This window comes from Geospiza fortis, unplaced genomic scaffold (assembly GCF_000277835.1).
Source record: "Geospiza fortis unplaced genomic scaffold, GeoFor_1.0 scaffold40, whole genome shotgun sequence".
NCBI classification, from domain to species: Eukaryota; Metazoa; Chordata; class Aves; order Passeriformes; family Thraupidae; genus Geospiza; species Geospiza fortis.
This window is the reverse complement of record NW_005054297.1, coordinates 3,413,228-3,433,384: the sequence shown is the minus strand read 5'-3', so window position 1 is coordinate 3,433,384 and position 20,157 is coordinate 3,413,228. Positions and strand designations below refer to the sequence as shown.

At 35.8% G+C, this 20,157-nt stretch overlaps 1 protein-coding gene across 1 annotated transcript in view; it reads right to left on the bottom strand.

Moving 5' to 3' along the window:
• Window positions 1-20,157, bottom strand: part of SLIT2 (slit guidance ligand 2) — a 278,830-nt gene that overhangs the window by 108,498 nt on the left and 150,175 nt on the right. Inside the window, exon 6 of the mRNA XM_031055462.1 lies at window positions 866-937. Coding sequence (XP_030911322.1) covers window positions 866-937 — 72 coding nt within the window. The remainder of the gene's footprint in view (window positions 1-865; window positions 938-20,157) is intronic.

Sequence of the window (20,157 nt, the reverse complement as noted above, 5' to 3'; positions counted from 1 at the left end):
CCTACATTTATTGATGCTACAGAAAATAGCAATCATATTTTTTCACATCTGCATCACTCTGGAAGCTCCATAGTCTTTCTGAAACCTACTATTATGTCCTCTGTCTTTTGTAAGTGATGAGTCCTTGGCTGTTTGTAAGTGATGAGTCCTTGGCTTACAGCAGGGGTTGAAGCTTTTGAGTGCATAACCTATTGTTTCCTACTACAGAAGTTCATCACAGTCTTCAGGTTGTTTGGCTTGTTCAACCCACTAAAGTGCCTCACCACTCTGAACAGAAAGTAGAAAAGTCACTGCTTTGCTTTGTTTTGAAACCCACATATTTCCACATTTAGAAACCATAAGAATTCAAAACCTGTCCATGAACTTCAAAGTCACTATCTCCAGGAAAGTATCTTTCTTTCAGAAAAGACAACAGAAGAAAACCAAGCAAGTAAAATAGTCACACAAGTATAAAAACATATGCTAGCAAAACTAGATAATAGCATGACTTTTCTTTCTTTTATGTAAGCAAACGAAAGACAAACTTTTAAAACCAAGGCAAAATGATTTTTACCACATGAAACCATAAAATATTTCAAATTGCCTGACATTCAAATATTTAACTCAGTTTCACAGACTAATAGTTATAATGCCATATTGTCCTCAACTTATTTCAATTTTTTACATTTCCATAAGGCAATTTGAGGATGTTTAAGATATGTTAAAGTATTTTGCACAAACAAATGATATCAGTATTATGCAGATATTCCTTAAGCAGCTATACCAGTTCTTAGAAAAAAGATATCTGATACAAAAAAAAAAAAAAAAGAGCACTGTACCTACAAAGCATTATCATCAGAATATATGGAAGGAAGAAAATACTTACAGATTTTTTATGTCTACTGCTCCTCGGAATGCCTTCCTTGGTATTGCTTGAATCTGATTTTCACTAAGATCACTAAGGAAAAAAAAAAGTAAAAGTGCTATATATATTTAGTTTCATGTATAACAAAAAAAAATTCAGCCATTATGGTTCAGTCAATATTTCCAATGAAGCTTATTTTATTACATTAACTGATTTGTAATTGAAGAAAAGAAGTAGCAATAATAGTAAAAATTGTTTATCACTGTCACACTAGGCAGTTCCTTTAGAAAATAGCAACATATATGCCAAAAATAAAAAAAAAAAACAGTAGCAGTGTTTTCGCTTTTCAACCATTCCAAATCCATGTTTGATAGCATATTCAGCTTTATGAAAGGAAGACAGAAATCCAGCAAATAGAAAAAATAGTGAGCTACTGAGAAACAATAATGAAGTTGTGTAGTATCTGAGATCAATACATTTCTGACTTGTGTTTCAGTGTCAAGCATCAAATGTTTTAAAAGAAGGAGTTAAAATACATTCTGCAGCAGACATCTAATATTCCTCCCCAAAATCCCTTTATGATCAATGGTATCATGCTATCGGAAATTATTATCTTTTACAAAAGAAAAAAATAATTAAATGCTTATAAAATTATTGTTCAGTAGTGGTTTTTTGCTATCAGTATGAATAAACAGCCTTTTATTTTTTCTGAAATCCAGACACATTTTTGTCCTTCACAGGTCAATATTGGAAATAAAATCTAGAGAACTGAAGAAAGTAGCAGAGGAGACAGAGAAAAGGAAAAAAACAAAAGCAAACTAGGATGCAGAACTTTCCATTTATGCTGTGCACTATTAACAGTGATGCAGTGCAATAGAAGATGACCAATACATGAAAGTCTTTACTGCTGTATCTATACCACAGGCAGTTTGGAGGTTTTACCTCAGACAATGGTTTCCTACCCTGGACCAAACACAGCTATCACACATGGTACATGAATGTTTGAAGATTTGCAAGGGGGCCCATCTACCTTGCTGTATCAAAATTATGTAATCAGATCTTATTTTGGAAACCTTCCAAGATGCACCTATCTATACACAATATGAGGAACACAATTATATGAAGAAGCTTTCTTAAACATCTGAATAAAAATGTACAAACAAATCAGGTGTGTACACGTGTCTCTACAGAGGCATTTTAAGTCCATTTGCACAGCAGTTTTCTTATAGTTAACTAGATTTCATTTTGCTAAAACCAACCCAGGATCTTTACTCTAAAAGCACACCAAATGCAATCCCAATACTAGCAGAAGCAAAGTTTCTCTACCTTGAAATTTGGAGACATCTTTAGAGGATCTTTTTCAGAGAGAATTTTTAGAGAAACATTGCAAAACTGTGCACAGAAATAAGAGATATAGCTCAGAGTAAGTGAACAAGCAAGAATAATTAGACATAAGAAGTCATGCTTTTGATATATTTTTTCTCTAAAATGTAATCTAGCACGAGCTCATATTTCCAGTTCTGAGCAATCACTCCTGAAGATCCCTTTCAGATTTATGAACTTGCAAAAAACAATTTGAGGACTTTATAAAACCCCGTGTTGCCCAACTTTAACAAAATTTATATCAATGTAATTATTTTGGATATAATTCCACATACATTGCAGCAATTTTGTTTTATCCAATTCATTGTTAATTTATGGAAAATCACTTTCTATTTACTAAATCTTTCATAGTTCATGCACCTAATTGCACTGCAATATCTTGCAAAATATACTTAAAACTAGACCCAATTTTAGTATTATTAATCGTGTGTGAAAAAAGAGAATTTGTGAGCTGTGATTTAATTTTCAACCCACCTAAGTAATCTTGAAATGGGATATGACTGTACTGCTCTGACAATAAATTCAGTGGCAATGAATGAAAAAGCAGCCTTCAGCATTTGTTACGGTACCACGATTTAACAGCCTACTTTCTTGGGAAAAAAATTCCCTTATAAGCATAAAACGCAGATATCTATATTTACATTTCTGTCTAATTGACTAATACATTTTACCTGTATAAAAATTGTGTGTGAAGTGGCTAAGCTAGCAGTAGTGATTTGTATCATGATCAATGATTAGTTTATAACACAGATATATGTATATATCTACGTGAGCCACTGCTGTACCCGTAAATATTTACTACAGAAGATAATGGGCAATGGTGCATTAAGCTTTTCATGGCATTTGATAGAGTATCACCACTCACCATTTTATATAATTAAAAAAAGTGAAAGATGAGCAATATTGAGGCCAAATGTAAATTATTTTCAAAAATCTAACAGAAAACATCAATGGTCAAAATCTTTGTTTCTGTGGGAAATTTTGGCACAAACACAATGACTTACAAGTGACAGTTACTGTGCCAGGTTCCTCAATAGCCAATACACAGAGCCATTGTGCACAGGTATGTCTGTGTCTATGCAAATGCAAAAGACATGAGACAAACTAATTGCGGGCCAGATTTACTGCTGGGTCAGCACAGTCAACACTGTTTCCCCGTAGCACAAGCTCAAGCAGACTGAAGTATAGTGTTCCCTGGTAATTTTAGCTAATTTCAAATGTAAACTACTTGACTGAAAAGGTTCCCAACCTTGCTGAACAAGGCATTGTTTAAAGCATACATTTAAATGTGGAGAGCTAAGTAAGGTTGGCAAATGTTGTTTTCCAAAAGTAATTCTTTTGCAATGCATCAGCTGGTTTGAGAAACTTGGAACTGCTTCTGTAACAAAAGTGTAAGTTCATTTCCACACTGCTAAATTCTACTTCTCATAAAGAATAGTATTTTCCTTATAGCAGGAAAAATTTTAGTAATTATTTATTGATTGCTTCAAGTTCTTATCTACTCAGTGTAAAAAAACTTCCTTATAAAAACCTTGAGGGGCTTAAACATTCAACTTCTTCTTCTTGCATAAATTACACCTACATTTCACAACTCAGAAGCTGCGTGTGGTCTTTTTTATTGATCTTTGAACTCATTCCACCGCAATTCTTAGACTGCTCAAAAATAAAGGCCACAAGCAGCACAAGGTGCATTGTGACTTTCATAGGAAATGGGGCAAAAATCTATTTTGTAGATAAAACCAGCCAATTTTGCACACCATTACATTACATTGATTTGACTTAGCAACTTATATTCTGTAGTGAAGAAAGGTGCAAAACTCCTTTTCAGCCTGATGGTCATTGTAGAGCTGCATTTATAACTATGCAGACATCATCTTCTATTTCAAAAATAGGCAGCCTTTGAATAGAGGCTCTTATGATGGCAATTGATCCCCCTAAAATGAAAGGATATCTAAGAATATCTACGAATATTTAAGCCATACAAGATACAACAAAACATACTACTTTTATAAGAAGAGATCCATACTTTTTTAAAAAGAGGCGTGAACCTGATTCACATTACAAAGTGTCAATCTGACCAAGATATTTTCACTGGAACAAAGTATTCTCCATTAATATTACAGCCCAAGACCTTACACTAAAATCCAGAATACCTTTGGAACAGTAGAATTGAATAAAGAATACAGCTAGAGTGAAAAAGCCAAGGCTATGTGAGAATTTCTTTCTTTAATAGAGCACAATGATCTAGTGAGATATTTTGACAAATTCATCTTTATGCAGATTCTAGGGGTCATAGAGGCCTCTTTCAACTGAATTGTTCTTGACTCCACTGTACATTTCCTAGAGAGATATACACCAAATTATTAGGTCTGAAGGGGAGCACCTTAGACATTGACCTTCAAGAAAATTCCCTAGTGCAACTTTGTGGCCTTCATTTATATCATTCAGTGGTGGGCAGAGCACCTTTGTTCCTTGTCCTCCACTGCTCCTCCTTGCTCCAGATCCCCAAACCTGTGCTCAGGGCCAGGTGTAACTTCAGCCTCTCTGAATGTGAGATGTTTAAGATGTAAATATGTCGAGCATTCTTCTGAGCTGTAATATTCTGGCTGCAGCCCCATTCTCTCAAATGTAAAAACAGAAAACCAAGTCCATAAAGCAAACACAGCTGAATCCCACTTTAAATGAAGATACACAGTGGAGAATGCACAAAGATTTCTGAATTTTTGTCCAACTGCAGCAATGTTTTGAAAAACTTGCATACTATTTTTTCTCTCTTTGAAGGTCAGGCGTGTGTTTCTAAATCGAAGACTAAATATGCTGCATCTAAATAATTACTTTTTATAATTAACATAGTCTATACAAGTATTCAAATTCATCAATAAAACATAACAACTATAGATTGTCTAAGATTTGTGATGAAGTAAATTCTGCAATTGCCACGCTTATGTAAAATATAATTTATTTTTAAACAAAATGGATAAAAGCAATTTACATGCAATGGATTCTGATAAGCACGTATGCCTCAGCTTTTAAACTAATTTCCAAAGATTAAAGATTTAATTTGGATATTCTGACAAAGCAACTTAACTTGTCTAATTTGAAATTATGGCTAAAAGAATGTAGACTTCTGCATTTCACAAACCAATGAACTAAGAAAAAAAATCAGTAACAAAAACAACACCATCAAAAAAAGCCCAAATATCTCTGCCCCACCCTTCCTCCCCCAATAGCTTCATTTTGTGTATGCAGACTTTTTTCCTCCAAGAATACACTGGTAATGAGAATGTATTTAGCTTGTGGAAATAGCAGGAAGACCTTGCCAAAAACCTTGATACTACTGAATCCTTCTTAAGAACAGGATGGAAATGGTACAGTTATATTTATCATATTTACTGGTTAGTAGATTGAGGTGTATCAGGGAAAAAACCTCGCAGCTTAGAGTCCTGTGAACATTTGAAATTCATACCAATAGAAGATACTAACCTGTTCTCAGAAAAAAAGCTTGAAGACTTATATGCAGTATTGCTTTCTTATCTGAAGATAAAGCCCTGAGATAACCTGAAATTAATGACCCTGATGGAATGTTTCAGCTCTTAAAAAATGCAAACAGTACTGCATTGCAGTTATTTTATTACTCACCATGTATGGCTCTCAGCTGAATATCCTATATACCCTTAAAAAGGAGTGCTCAATTTTTAATTATATAAATTGAAACATCACATAAAGTATCTATATCATAAACTGTTAAGGCTGCATCACAGTTTTGTTGTGTGGCTAAATCATTGTTCGTTCTGAAACACTAAATCTTCTGAAGATGGCAAACCTGCTTGTAAATTTAATTACTTGTAATTTTATTTTCCTCAATGGTTTAACCTCCCTCTGTGTCTGACCACAGATATCATAAATCTATACTGCCATTCTGTACTTTGCAAAGTACTGAGTACTGGGAATGAGTAATGTGTCCTGATTTTTTAAAGGAAAAGGCAGAAATACTCAACCCAACCAAGTACTGAATGCTTTCCAGTTTATTTATGCCAGTTTATAAAAACATCTCAGAAAGTGGCTATTTCATGACTGGCATCCTGATAATTATTCATGTATTCATGACATGAATGGAGTAAGCCTTGCTAAGTACTTCTCTCTTACTGGAAAACAACACTTTTAACATTCAGTAACTATATTTTGCAATAAATCCTCCAGCAAAGTCTCATAGATAATGAGACTATCAGGCATTCAAAGAAATAAAAAGAATGAGAATTATTTAAATTATTGGACTGAAAATCAAACATATGAATTTGGACACGGGACTTCACTTGGAATACAAAGATGGTGAAATAAACAAGTGACATATTTTTGAATAGAACAGTTCAGTTGAAAGGGATCTACAATTATCACCTAGGTCAATCAGATTATTTTGATGGAACAAGTAACAATTTCTTTTTAGGAATGTTAAGTATCAATTAGACATTTATCCTAAAACAGGAAAACTAACCAAACAGTAATTTATAAATATCAAATGGTCCTGTCAATTTCAGCTATTTTTATTATCATTGTTTTTTTCTTCAGTACTGTTCAGTGTTCCTACAGTATTTCTGTATTTGAGTACACCTTAAAAAAATACAGGTGGCAGGGAGAGGACATGCCCTACCTATTCACTAGGAAGCTCCTTGCAGAAAGAGCCTGTGAAACATGCTCTGGCATAGGCTACTCGCTGGATTCTGGACTTCATGAAGATAACTGTGAGGTCTTGCATGGTCTGAGACACTCCTCTAATCACAATCACATTAATGAGGCAGATCATCTAAAACCTCAAGGCTATTCAAGTACCAAGAGTTATTATTTACTCCCTTGGCTTTGATCTTACGGAAAACAAAGAGCTCTGACTCACTGGGAGGCACTGAAAACACCAGCAGTAAAATCTGAGATATGGAAGGTGTGAACATGCTGCAACATGACAGCATAAGACAAGGGAGCCACAGCCCCAAGTTTCAAGTGTGTCTTGAAATGTTTCCAGAGAAGTATGGCAAAAGGTTATTTCACGTTATCAGGAACACTGGCAGCCGCCTCCGTTTGCAAAGCTGCCATAGCCATGGGCTTTCCAATGCAAAGAGGAGAGAATGAAATGCCAAAGTAGATTTTTTATATTTCAGTGGATCTCTGATTTCATTTCTAAAATGACAGTTTCCTACTTTCAAAATTTGAATAAATACATTTTTCTACTCTGTATTAGGTGTCTGGGATTAATATGGAAAAGTTCTGATCAGATGGGTTTTCTCCTGCTCATGAAATCTCATTTATCACTATACAACCAAACTGCAAAGTTCCAGCATGCCTAGGAATTTAATCTAAGACCTTTTCTGAATGCTACAGAGGCATGCTTTGATAACCACAAGTTTTATTGTATTAGGATAAAGCATGTGACTGTGAAAATTATTTTCAAAACTATGTAATCAAAAAATCAAAGCAAAGTACAAAGTCATCAAGAATACAGATGCTACTGAACATTGTGGCGTTAATGCAGGGGGAGCATCCTGGAGAGACGGCTCCTTTAAATCAGTAGCTCAGGTGAACTGGAGCTACTGAAGCCTATCAGGAATTCCATCATGGCAGCAATATATCATATTGTAACATGAGCTTACTAAACACTTAAATGATTAATTATAACAGAACATTTTTTTTATCCCATGTTCAGCAAATACATTAATATATGCAGACAACTAAGTACCTTTCCCATCAGTCAAGTGAGGCTTAGCCAGTTAATTGTTAGAATACTGACATATGCTCGGCTTTAACTTTATACAGTTACTGTATAACAAGTTACTCTATGGCATCACTTATTCATGAAGATAATCTTATACCCAAATGGCTTGTCATGTCCTTTTAGTAGGCATAGCTTTCTGGCAGATCTATAGATCAATTATGATGCAACAAGGAAATGTTTAAAAATATATACTTAAAAATTCAGTCTTAACTCCTGTTCTGAGAAAGTAAAAAAACAAACAAAATCAAACAATCAAAAACTGCTGTACCATTATTCTTTGACTGTGAAATAAACTAGTTAGCTTCCTATTAATTTCAATGATTTTATTTTTCTGTTCTTCAGTAAAACAATCATTGCAGCTACTTCTTTTCATATTGAAGATACAAAAGGTGTCCAATAATACCAGCAGCAGCTAATAGGTCTCTATGGCACATATATATCCCCTTATGAGATAAAACCTATAAATTATAATTTCAAACATTAGTTCTGTAAATCATTATTGCTGCTGCTTCCCATAGGAGGATTAAAATTTCATGTATGAGAAAGCTACTATTAACCTCCTTTTACAGATGGGGAAACCAAGGCAGTACGTATCAGCAGTAGCATGGATCAGTACCATGCTGAGGAGCACAAAACGAATGAGAAAGATTTAGATGACAGAATTCCAGGTTCTCTCTGCATCACTAATTTCCATTTGCTCTGTTGACTCCCTAGGGATTCAGATGCTGCACACAGTAGGCACATAACCTATTCTCACGCTAAAGCAGGATCACTCCCTGGGCCATGGTGTGCTACATTGCCCAAGTGAATATTTCACATTTCACAACACAGGGCAATCATCACTGCAACACAGACTGAATGATTAGAGTCACTGCAATTCCCATGGTAAGGAATGCTTTCTTTTTTTCCTAAGAATATTCAGAATGAATTTCCCTGCCCACTTTCATGTCTCATTTTTTTAATGATAGCACTTTTCATTATATCATTCATGCTTCTTTCATTCTTAATGCTTGAGATTTTGTAAATGTCATCCATTTATAAATCTGTTATGGAATTAAAATGTACTTCTTATTATAGCTTTTGGCATACTATTATCTGTATTATTTCAGCAGTACATCTTTTAATCCACTTTATCTATTTATTTATTAAAGAAGAAAGATCATTTATGTATTACAGAACATAGACAGCAAGAGAGAAAAAGTAACACACTACACAATAGTAGACTGGTAGCCTGGCAATCTCCAGAGTTTATGAGTACCTTCAACCTTAACATTTAGTTTAAGTCATCCAAAATTTAAATTCTGATACTTAGTGCTAATCTCCTTTCTGTTGTTTGAGAAACAGCCTGAGTCTTTATATCCATGCAATATAATACACAATGTATTTATATTTTTTAGTATTAGCAATCAATGATTTCTAAATCTAAATAGCACAGAGTACAAGTACTAGACTACTTTTTAATAAGAATACCTTTTGGGTTTGGACTAAGCCAAAACCTCCAATCTCTGTCTTGGCAGGAAAGTTAACCCATGGGCTGCAAAGTCAATTCCACTCTACAATGTGTCCAAAAGCGTACTTAAATCAATTTGTATGCCCTGATACTACTGAAAATAATTGCTTAAGGAGATTCACCATTTATTCTTTATTTTTCTAGAGTGGCCTAGCAGGGAAAATAGGAGTATTAGGACCACACATGTATTTTATTGGAGCCTTAGAAATTATTTTTGAAAAGGAAAGCATTCTTTAATAGTCTGTTCCACTAAATTAATACATAATTCTCTTTTGTTTAGACTACAAAAACCCCAAAACGAAACAGGAAAGAAATTACATGTTGTAGCTCCTAAAGAGGAAAGGACCACCCACAGTTTCAGAGAGAATTGCAATAATACTTCAAATTTGGCTTCAGCATAATCCTTTTCATAAAAAAAACCTTGAAGCTCTTAAGAAGCCCTCACCTCCCAAAGAAAAAAGCTGACAAATCTTTATCCTCCATAGTCTCAAATTGGCCAAGCTGCAGGAAGGCACTGAGTGACATTTTACTGACTTATCATATACCCCTAACAGCACTGTGACTCCCTACCAGGGCCAGGCCAGCAGCACAGCTGTGCTGTGGGAGGGTATTGCTGACCTACAGCCCTACTTGGAGTTTGCAGAGTGGAAAATGACTTTCACCCATGAGGATGCATATCCACGTGCTGAGGCTGCACCTCAGGCACTGTGTCCTGCTGTGCTCTGGGTTCTGCACCACAAGAAAGACATTGAGGGGCTGGAGAGCATCCAAAGGGCAACTGGAGGTGATGAAGGGTCTGAGGCACAACTCTGCTGAGGAGCAGCTGAGGCAGCTGAGGGTGTTTGGTGAATAAGAGGCTCAGGGAAACCCTTATTGCTCTCTGTCTCAAAGGAGATTGTGGACAGGTGGGGATCAGTCTCTTCTCCGGCATAACAAGTGACGGACAAGAGGAAACGGTCTCAAACTGTGCCAGGGGAGGTTTAGGTTAGATATGGGTTTCATTAATGGATTTGTCTCTCCTTTTCCTTTAACCACATTGGAATTGAAGGAAAAGTAAAAAAATGAAAAATCTTTATGCGTCATTTTTTTTATACAAGGCCACAAAAGAGTGTTTCTATGTAGGCAAAGGGTAAAGATTCTGCTATTTTCATTTTACTAGTCTCTGATAGGTGATTTGGTGATTAATCTTTAATCAACTATTACACTTGACAGACTTGAAAATGTTAAGAGCTTTAAAAGAATAAAGCAAGATTCTGCTGGGTAACTTTCACTTCTTCTGGTACATTAGACACTCAGCATATGCATGGCTGAAACATCCATTTGGCTTGGCTGGGGATCTGCTCACATTAAGAATAGATGAGATGGCATATTTAATTTTCCAAAAGACCTCTTCAACAGTATCTAAAAAATCTATCACTACTTTTCCTCGTAACAAAACTTCTTTTTTAGAACAAGTTTGCAGCTGTCAACATGTCTTTAATATTTAATATTGTTTCACCTGCTTTGGAATTGAAACTGCAAGCACTTTCAGGAACTGATTGAAAGGTTGTCTGGTACATTGTCTAGTATCACTACACAGCCTACAACCCTGTATATTCTCTTCTGAAATATCACGAAGAAAGCTGTGGCAATTCCTGTTCTTCAAAACAGAGCAGAGCAGACGCCTGATCCAATCCCATTATGCAGAGCTGCAATTCCACTACAGACAAGTAATAATTACATCCCTGGACACAGACTTTTTTATGAAGTATAGCTCCAAACTTTTACTCTGATTAATAACCTGAGTAGTTCCAAGTGTTTCCTAGCAGTAAAACTAACCTTGAACAATTTGTCAAGGGACAGGGTTAAATTTGGAGAGTAAACTAGAAAAGATCTTGTGGACCATTAATGTTGAATAGCACTGTGCTCACTCTTCCTGCATTTGAGTTGAATGATGCAATTTGGGGATTGTCTCTCGAGATAGGCTGATTGCTTGATAAGACAGATTTATTGTACAGTCTTAGCTTTATATGATATGTGTAGGTGCATAATACATATGAAGCACTGATACTTCAAGCTTTAAGGCTGTTGCCTGTCAGTGCCAAAAACTACGCTAAAACAGTGGAAGAAATCAAAGCAAATTATTAAAAGGATTACCACGGATGATTAAAAAAACCTGACAACAACTCAGCTACAATCATTGCTACTTATCAAGATGACCAATTTTATACGACGATTTTTCTGGTCTTCATCCATCTGCTTATACCCATGTGTCATTTCTTAGACTGTAATATCTTTCACAGAAACTTTTTTTTTACTGGGTGCTGGTTTGTTGGTATTTTTCTTATTCTGTAACAAAGTACAGTGACTAGCACCACTGGGCTTCTGGACCAAAGAACCAGGACTTTAAACTTTTCTAGGAGAAAACTATAAATGAAAGAACAAGGAACAGATGTTCGTGTTATCCTCCTCTTCGCTGAAAATGAACTATAAAACAGTATAACAAGCTCAATTATTTGAGTAATGGAATGACTGGATTTCTTTGTTTATTCTATTTCTTGTGTGCTACATATGTGCTGGTTAATACAAGTCAATTAAAGCTCTTAGGAAAAAAAAGAAATTGTGTGAGAGTTACTGATACACACATCCAGGGCAATTACTGATATATACATTCAGGTACTCTGCAAGTAAAGCTTCCCATTGACCAGGACTAAATTATTCTAATTACTGCACTGGTACTCTAGCTGCACATCCCAGAAGTGTCAAGCCTCAAGTTTCTTCTGTTCAAGGGCTCCAAGTTTTTCTTTCTTCTTGAGCCTACCTTATCTTTCTGTGACTGCTCCAGCCTCTTCCCCCAAATTTCTGTGACCACAACTTTTTCCCTTTCAATGCCATACAAAGTATCAGAATTTCAAGAGGTATTTTCCTCTATTAAAAGGTGCCGAGAATGCAGCAGAGGCAGTACAAATGGTCTGTATAACAAGAAAAGTGCATCCTAGCTGGATTCAGAGGCTATTTAGAATTGAAAAAAAAACGCATAAAAAGGGTAAAAATGTATGTAAGCAATAAAAAGAAAATACATCATTCCAGAATGAATTAATCACAGCTAATTTCTTAATCTTAAAATGAACAACCATGGCTAAGAAACTGAATCAGAGTGCTTCATTCCACATTTCAAGAATATGAAAAATCCCATTTCTTCGAATAGCCCTGTCTGTGTGCTGTTGCCATAATACCAATATGTAAAATAAAATGCTCTGGGAAAAAATAATTTATGCAAAATTGAATTTAGCATTTTTATAGAAAAGCTTAAATTTTATTGCTACTTCTGCCACATTTATCCCCTTTTCCTCCTCAAACTTGAAAAAAGATTCAGCTGCTTGCACTACAAATAATTTCCATTCAGACATTTTTTTAAGCTTGAAGTCTACAAAGTTGATTTTCTGTTCCAGGACTGTACTTTTCCACTGACAGCATCAAAAACTGGCTGCTCTTAATTGCACTTTAAAAATCCATCCTCCCTCTTTTCAGATGTTTTTTCTCCATCTGTATGTTTTCAAGTCTTTTTTTTTCCAAATTGCTACATTCTTTCCTTTCAACCAATATCCATACTCCTAAGTAGCTGATAGAGCTTAGTCCCAAATAACTGTCCAGAAAAATCCATTGAGAAGCTCCAATAATTAGGGTAAAGAGGGATTGCATGGAGAATGTGGTGGTTTTTTGCTGTTTTTTGAGGGTTTTTCATCCAGGAGGATGGGTGTTGTGTTTTGCTATATAAGGGCACACAAGGCAGCTGGATGGATGAGAGTTGGGCAATTGCAAACAAATGAGAGCACAGCACACTCTGGATGAGCAAGGGTGACACTGATGTCTCCATTGACAAGATACTACACACTCCTGCAGTGACCCAATGGGTAATTTCAGAAAAGAGAGGTCCAGGTGACCACATACACACTGAGAACAGTTATGGTAATGGGGAAAGAGACTACTTAATTTACTTTAAAAAACCCCAAAACACAAACCAGCAAACAATGCATAAGCTTCCCTATTGCCTAAGGACTAATTCAGAAACATACTATAAAATGTTTAAATACTTAGATTGACTGCATTTTTTTGAAGCATAAAAGTTAAAAAAGGATTTAAGAAATAAGGCTAAATACAAGAACACATGGCATAGTGCCTGTATCAATAATAGCCACTAAATAGATTAAGATCTCAGCACTATACAGCCAGGCTTTTTGCTAAAGCATTCAGTGTGAATCCATTTGTACTTCTAGGGAATTCAGAAGACTTCCACCAGCTCAGAAATCCTAGGACATGCTTCTTACAACAGCAGGAGCATCTTTAGCTCACTCTTTTAACTGAGCATGAACAGATCTCCTTTTAGAATGGGACTAGCTCTGAGCTCTGAGGTGATTGAATTCAAAAGATATTTACACAGATAGCTGAGAAGGTGTGAGAATTTCCTTCTTTATCGGCTCCGCTGCACTTGCTATCTGTTGCCATATGGCTAATTCCTTCTCATGCTTATTCTTCTGTTTCAGTTCATATTACAGTATACTCTTTTTACAGACCTGCAGCTTCAAACATCTGTAGCAAAGGTCCCAGGAATTGATTTAGAGGCTGAAACACAAGCATATCCAATCCTGCTCCTACACAAGGCCATATATCTTTGTTGGAAGACTGACACATGGTCCCCATATGCATCAGCGATAACATAACCCTGCCAGGCACAGATGTACTTATAGCTCCAGAGAGATGCAATCTAATGATGAATAGGAATAACCCAATCATACAAACATTTGTATTTGTAAGCCCAACCTAGTGCTACAGACAATATGTCTACATTTCACTGCCAAATTTTTTCAAAGATATCAAGATGTTTCTAAGGTATGACAGGCACATGATGCAACTTAATGGTATGTAAAATAGAGAGACTGCTTTCTGAAGCACAACTTCATAGTTGGAAGTTCTAAAAATTAATTGATCTTCTGGCAAACCCAATGAAAATTAAATTAAATTAGATACTGGAACTTTTTCATTAGAAAGCTCTGGCAAAATAAAGTTAATAGATGGAAAGCTTTCTGCAATTAAAAGTGACAGGTGCATTGCTTTCTCTAAGCTTTTAAATCACATCTGTCAAAAAGCCTACTAAAATGCATTTTTTAAGCTCCTTCCAATCTACTCAACTTTTTTGAAACAAAATACTGTGGAATTATTGAAGATATATCACTTAAATCACAGCTTCATGGCAGTAAAGAGCTAAAATTTCTATAGAGTTATACATCTAACATATTTAGGACAATGTATTAAATCACAATGTAACTCTGTCTCCTGTTCCCATTCACTTCATTTGTCAGCATGATTTCCTGCTTCAATTCCTAACCACTGCACAAGAAACACACACAACTTGATTTCCCTAATTTAAAACCAAGTTGATAGTAAATTCAGAATTAAGGCCAGTCACAACTTTGTTTGAATTATCTATTCCATAGGTTTAAGGTGATTTAGGAGAGAGATGGTTAGCAGTATTTACTCTTTGGAAGAAACTTTTTCTTCAAAGTGTCCTGGAAAGCAGCAGAAAAGTTTGAGGTCAGGTTTTGCGGTGCTTCTTAAAAGTGAAATTATTTTCAATGAACATGTGTTCCAGCAGTGGGAGCAAAACCACGTACGGCACATCTTCCCCCTGCCCTTTAGACATACCTGAGCCAATCCTCTCCTCTACCTCTCATTCCTTGCTCACAAAACCAGGGAGTGCTTAAGTCCAAAACGCAAAAATTTCCAAACTCTCAAATGATTATTCCCAGGTTTTTGGGGTGTTTTTGTTTTTTTTTTTTTTCTAATTTTTTTTTTGTGTGTGTGGGCTTTTTTTTTTGTTTTGTTTTGTTTTGTTTTGTTTTTTTGTTTGTTTGTTTTTGCTTTTGTTTTTGATTTTTTTTGGTTGTGGTTTTTTGGTTGTTGTTTTGGTTTTCATTTTGTTTTGATTGCTGGTTTTTGGGTTTTTTTTGGTTGGTTGGTTGGTGTTTTTTTTAATCAACAACCAACCCTCATTTTCATAGGTTAGGAATTAAGTTTACTTAGGGAATGCTTCTCATCCCCACTAATTCTGAAAATAAACAAAAACATTACTCTTCAAAGATCCTAATTATCAGCTAAATGTAAAGCTGTTAAACATTGTAAGATAACCTGTGACAATATGAATTGTATAGGCTATGGCACAGCACCTTCAAAGACACAGGATGGAAAATTACAGCAACTCAGTTAAACGTAGCTCTTATTAACCACAAACATACAAATAATCTCATCCCAATTCAGGAGAGCACTGAAGCATGTGCAATTTAATGTATGTGCTTAAATCCCATTAAATTCATTGCAACTACTAACAAGTTAAGTGTTAAGCATGTGATGAAATATATCTTTGAATCACAAACTACTTACAGAAAACCAGTTTAAATGAACACATTTAAATTATAGACTTCCCTAATTTAAGCACATATGAAAAAAGACAAAACTCTCCTGAGATGAGGAAACAGAACAAGAAAAACAAGGAAATTGCTTTCTGTAATCCATCTATAAATTTTCATCATTCCCCATAATGAACTATCGTGACACCAAAACTAGTATTTCGGACAACTGGACCATGCACAAGCCCTTAATATAATTATCTTCTATATTTAACAAAATTCAGGGGTTAGGTGCTGGTTTTTGGGTTTTCTTAGATGAATGGGGGTGAATCTTGCAAACTTCTCAGTTACTATTGTAAAAAAATAATTTGGAAACTACAAAGTCTCAGATGCTTTTCCCCAGCAGTCCTTATGAGTTCAAGGGATTTTCTTCAGAGATAGAAATCTCTTCCAGTGGCCAGGTAGATGAAAGCTTTGAGGTGGAAGGTCAGTATTTCAGGAAGACTGATCATTCAACATAATACTATACTTCCAAATTCTGTGTCAGGTCTGCATCCCTGTAGAATAACACAGGAACTGTGCTATCAAGAACAGCATTCTGAGGAGGAATCAAAAGCAGTTAACATATACACTGGAAGAGTATATATATTACTGGAAAAGTAAACACAGATAAGGATTCATTCCTGACTTGCAACTGAGTAAGTCTGAGAGCTGAACTGCAGTGCTACTGAGTGCTTCACATATATAAACTAAAAATACACTAAAACCATCAAAGGAGCCAAGGTGTCATGAGGATATGTCTACAAACATTGGCTCCAAACAGGGAAATATTTAAATATTTTCCCTTCGTATCAATTTTAACTAGACTGTGGGTGAGAATGAAAGGTCTGCAATCTGTGAAAACGAAAAGATCAAATTCAGAATTCAGTAGGGATACAGAATATCTAATTAAGCCCTGGATCTGCAGTATTTTTTTTTTTTCAGTTTCTCTTCCATATCTCTTTTGCCCTCTGTTAACCATCTTCACATCCTTATCTATAAATAATGAAAATAAGCCAAAGTTTCCTCACTGGTATGTTTTACACTAATATCTGAATGGAAAATACGTCCAGAACTTTGACAAGCTGTATTAATTGAACAGTTTAAACAAACATAAAAGATCATATAGAAATAATGACTTGAAAGAAGGTATTAGATAACCCTATTGTAAATAGAATTTAAAATACTGGTACCTTAAGGAATAGGACTTACCAGATACAAAGCCAGCACTCAAAACATACAATGAAATTGTGTGTTGGTGATATTGATTTTATTCAGGTGTTAAGTCTAAGCTTAAAAATAAATGTTCTGATGAACTTTAAGAGATGTGTTTTATTCTCCTGCATTTGTTTTTTCCTTTCCTTTAATCTATCTGAAATTTCATTATACATACCTACTATTTATAATACTGATTAACACACATCTTTGTACAGATCAAGAAGAAGAGTCTTATATAAACTTCTGCATACCTCTACCACTTTCTGCTTGTTGGGTTTTCTTGTTTTGATTCTACTTTTTTAATTAGGGACATATCACTTCCAGTGGGAAATTACCTTCCATCTATGAAAACAAATATATGTATGGTACAATGCCTGCCCTGAAGAACCAGAAAACATCTCACAGTGCCCGTTTTCCACAATATTTTTAATATGCATGATTTCCTTTTCCATACATACAATAGTAAGCAACACAAAATAGAGATTCCCAGCTGAGGAAGAGATGACATGTTAGCTTGCAGTTGTGAACGAAGAAGCATAGAAAAAGCATTTGAACAACAAAGAGAAACTGAATTGTTTGGTTTTTTTTAAATAAAATCAGAATAAACCTGTGTGTAAATGTGCTTAACAATGAAAATCACAACAGCTAGGATTACAGTATAAGGATTTCATATTACTGCCAGGTAGGTACATGTCTAATAGTGAATGTCTTTGTCTTCCTTACATTTATGAATAGATAAAGATTATAGTAATAAATCCCCATGCTGAAATACAATTGAGACTAATCTCAAGATTAGGAATTTAATCTCCATTAGAAATAAGATATAGGTATTTAAAATGAATAGGAGTTCAATTTGCTAAACAAGCAACATGACATTCTATATTGTTCTGTATTGCATATGCAGTGCATACTCCTGCACCACAGCTGAGGTGTGTTAAAACTTACAAGCTGACACAAAAAGCAACAGATTAAAAACAGAGTTTCATTAAAAGACACCAAATGTGTCAGCAACCATTTGCAAGTTGAATTTTGGTCATACAGCTCCCTGGTATTTTTTGCTTTGCTTTTCTAACTAGTTCCCCTATGGATTAACCTCTTCTCACCTCTGGTTGTATATACACTGCAAGATAGAGCTGCTGGACAGTTCATTAGAGAAGCTCCTGCTGTTTCTTCCACTGCAGAGGAGAGACCTCTAAGTTATCATACACAGGCAGGCCCAAGTCGACATGTCTTCTAACAACTTCTGGCAGCTTTGATCACGCTGGTGGTTCATACAAGTTTCACAGGGAAAAAAAAAAAAGGCAGGAACTTTGAGGCATTTCCTGCTACTCCTTTGGCAACCAAATACCATCACTTAGTAATTCATGCACCATTCTAGTATCACCGGGTGGGGGCAGTGGGGGGCTGGATGTGGGGGCTTTTTCTGTCTGACACATCTTAAACTAGAAAAAATATATTTAAATGGAACACTTAAATGCACTGCTTGAAAATTTACGCTTTAGATAATTCCTAGATAGATGTTCAAACATTAAGTTTTTTGATTCAATATTTCAGTTGCCTGTTTCTGAGATGTTATCCACCCCAAGGTTTACAAGAGGCTTTGCTTTTACAGTCTCAGCTTTGTAAACTGCTAGAGGCTGCCTCACTTTTCTAGAGTTGCTCTATGTGGCATGGTGGCAAAGAAACTTAAATTGCACTTAAGCACCTGAAACCAGCTCCTTCGTATCCAGCAATGTTTCCCACTGCTCAGCTTGGTCTCTTTTCTTGACACTTCTGGTGGCCAAGCCAAAAAAGTCAACGGTCTGCAGCAGTGAATGAATATTCCAGGATCCTTTCATAAGGGTGTAGCTGATTGAAGCTCTGTTTGAGAGGCCTTACCTCATTTCCCACACATTTTCTGACCCATTTTGTCCGCCTTTCTCAGAGGGGTTTTGCCTGTTATATTGTGGGCTAAGCAGTAAACTAATTATCCTGTTCAAATCCCTTTGCAACGCCTCTAATCCTATTAGTTATAAGAATGTGTGAATACTGATTGCACAACTTAAAACAGGGAGAAACAGAAAAAGAGACAGAGGCAGAGGGAAAAAGCCAAAAGGCAAGATCTGGGAAGATCTGCCAGCCACTTCAGCTTTTCAAGACTTGTCAGGACGCTCAAGACTCCCGTCCATCACAAGACAGGACAATTTGTAAGGTCCATATTTTCATTTTCTGTCAGTCTTTCGTGTCTGCCCCAGAAGTGCTGCTATTATCCAAGGCTGCTCTGAGTCTTTTGCTCGCAGCTGAACTGTCTGACCCTTGACTCCAGTTAACAGTCACATTTTCTCTCTTTCCCCTTTCATAATGAACATTTTAAAGAAGGGGATGACAATATTACAATGTGTCAAAGAAGCCATATGAAGCACCGGAAATGAATGAATGTTAGTGTAGGCATCTCCAGGCCCTATGAGTCCTACTTCTTTTCTTCAAAAAAGCCTCACAAGTCTTATTAAAGAGCCCTCTCGCCCTCTGCCCCAGCTGAAGATACCGGAGCAGTTGCCTCCTGCCGTCCAGTACTGAGTGAACTTTAATCACTTTTCCTATTTTGTTCACACTGGGGAAGGAGCCAGACTTCAGTGAAAAGCCTGCAGTCACAGTTGATGTTAAAGAGCATGAAATTTATCTGACGTCCATAAAAGATGAGCTCTGCCCTTCCATCCCTGCTTTTGCTAAGCTGGCTGCTCCGGGGACAGCCATTCTCTCCTCCAAAAACAAATATTTGCTTTTAGCGTGGATGGATGCTGCTGCCTAGGAGTGCTTTTTCCCTTGCTTTTTAAACTGTGCACTTAGTTGTTTCCACCTACAAAGAAGACTTGTGGTCTTGGGAAAGAAATTTAACTTTATCATTTAGACATGCCGTTTTGCAAATGAAGGTTTTAAAAATGCAAACAGTTCCTGTTTTACATGAGTAATAAGCTCTGGCTAACTGGTTACCATAGAAGCAAATCCAACAGAATTCTGTGAGTAAGAGATTTACCTTTAT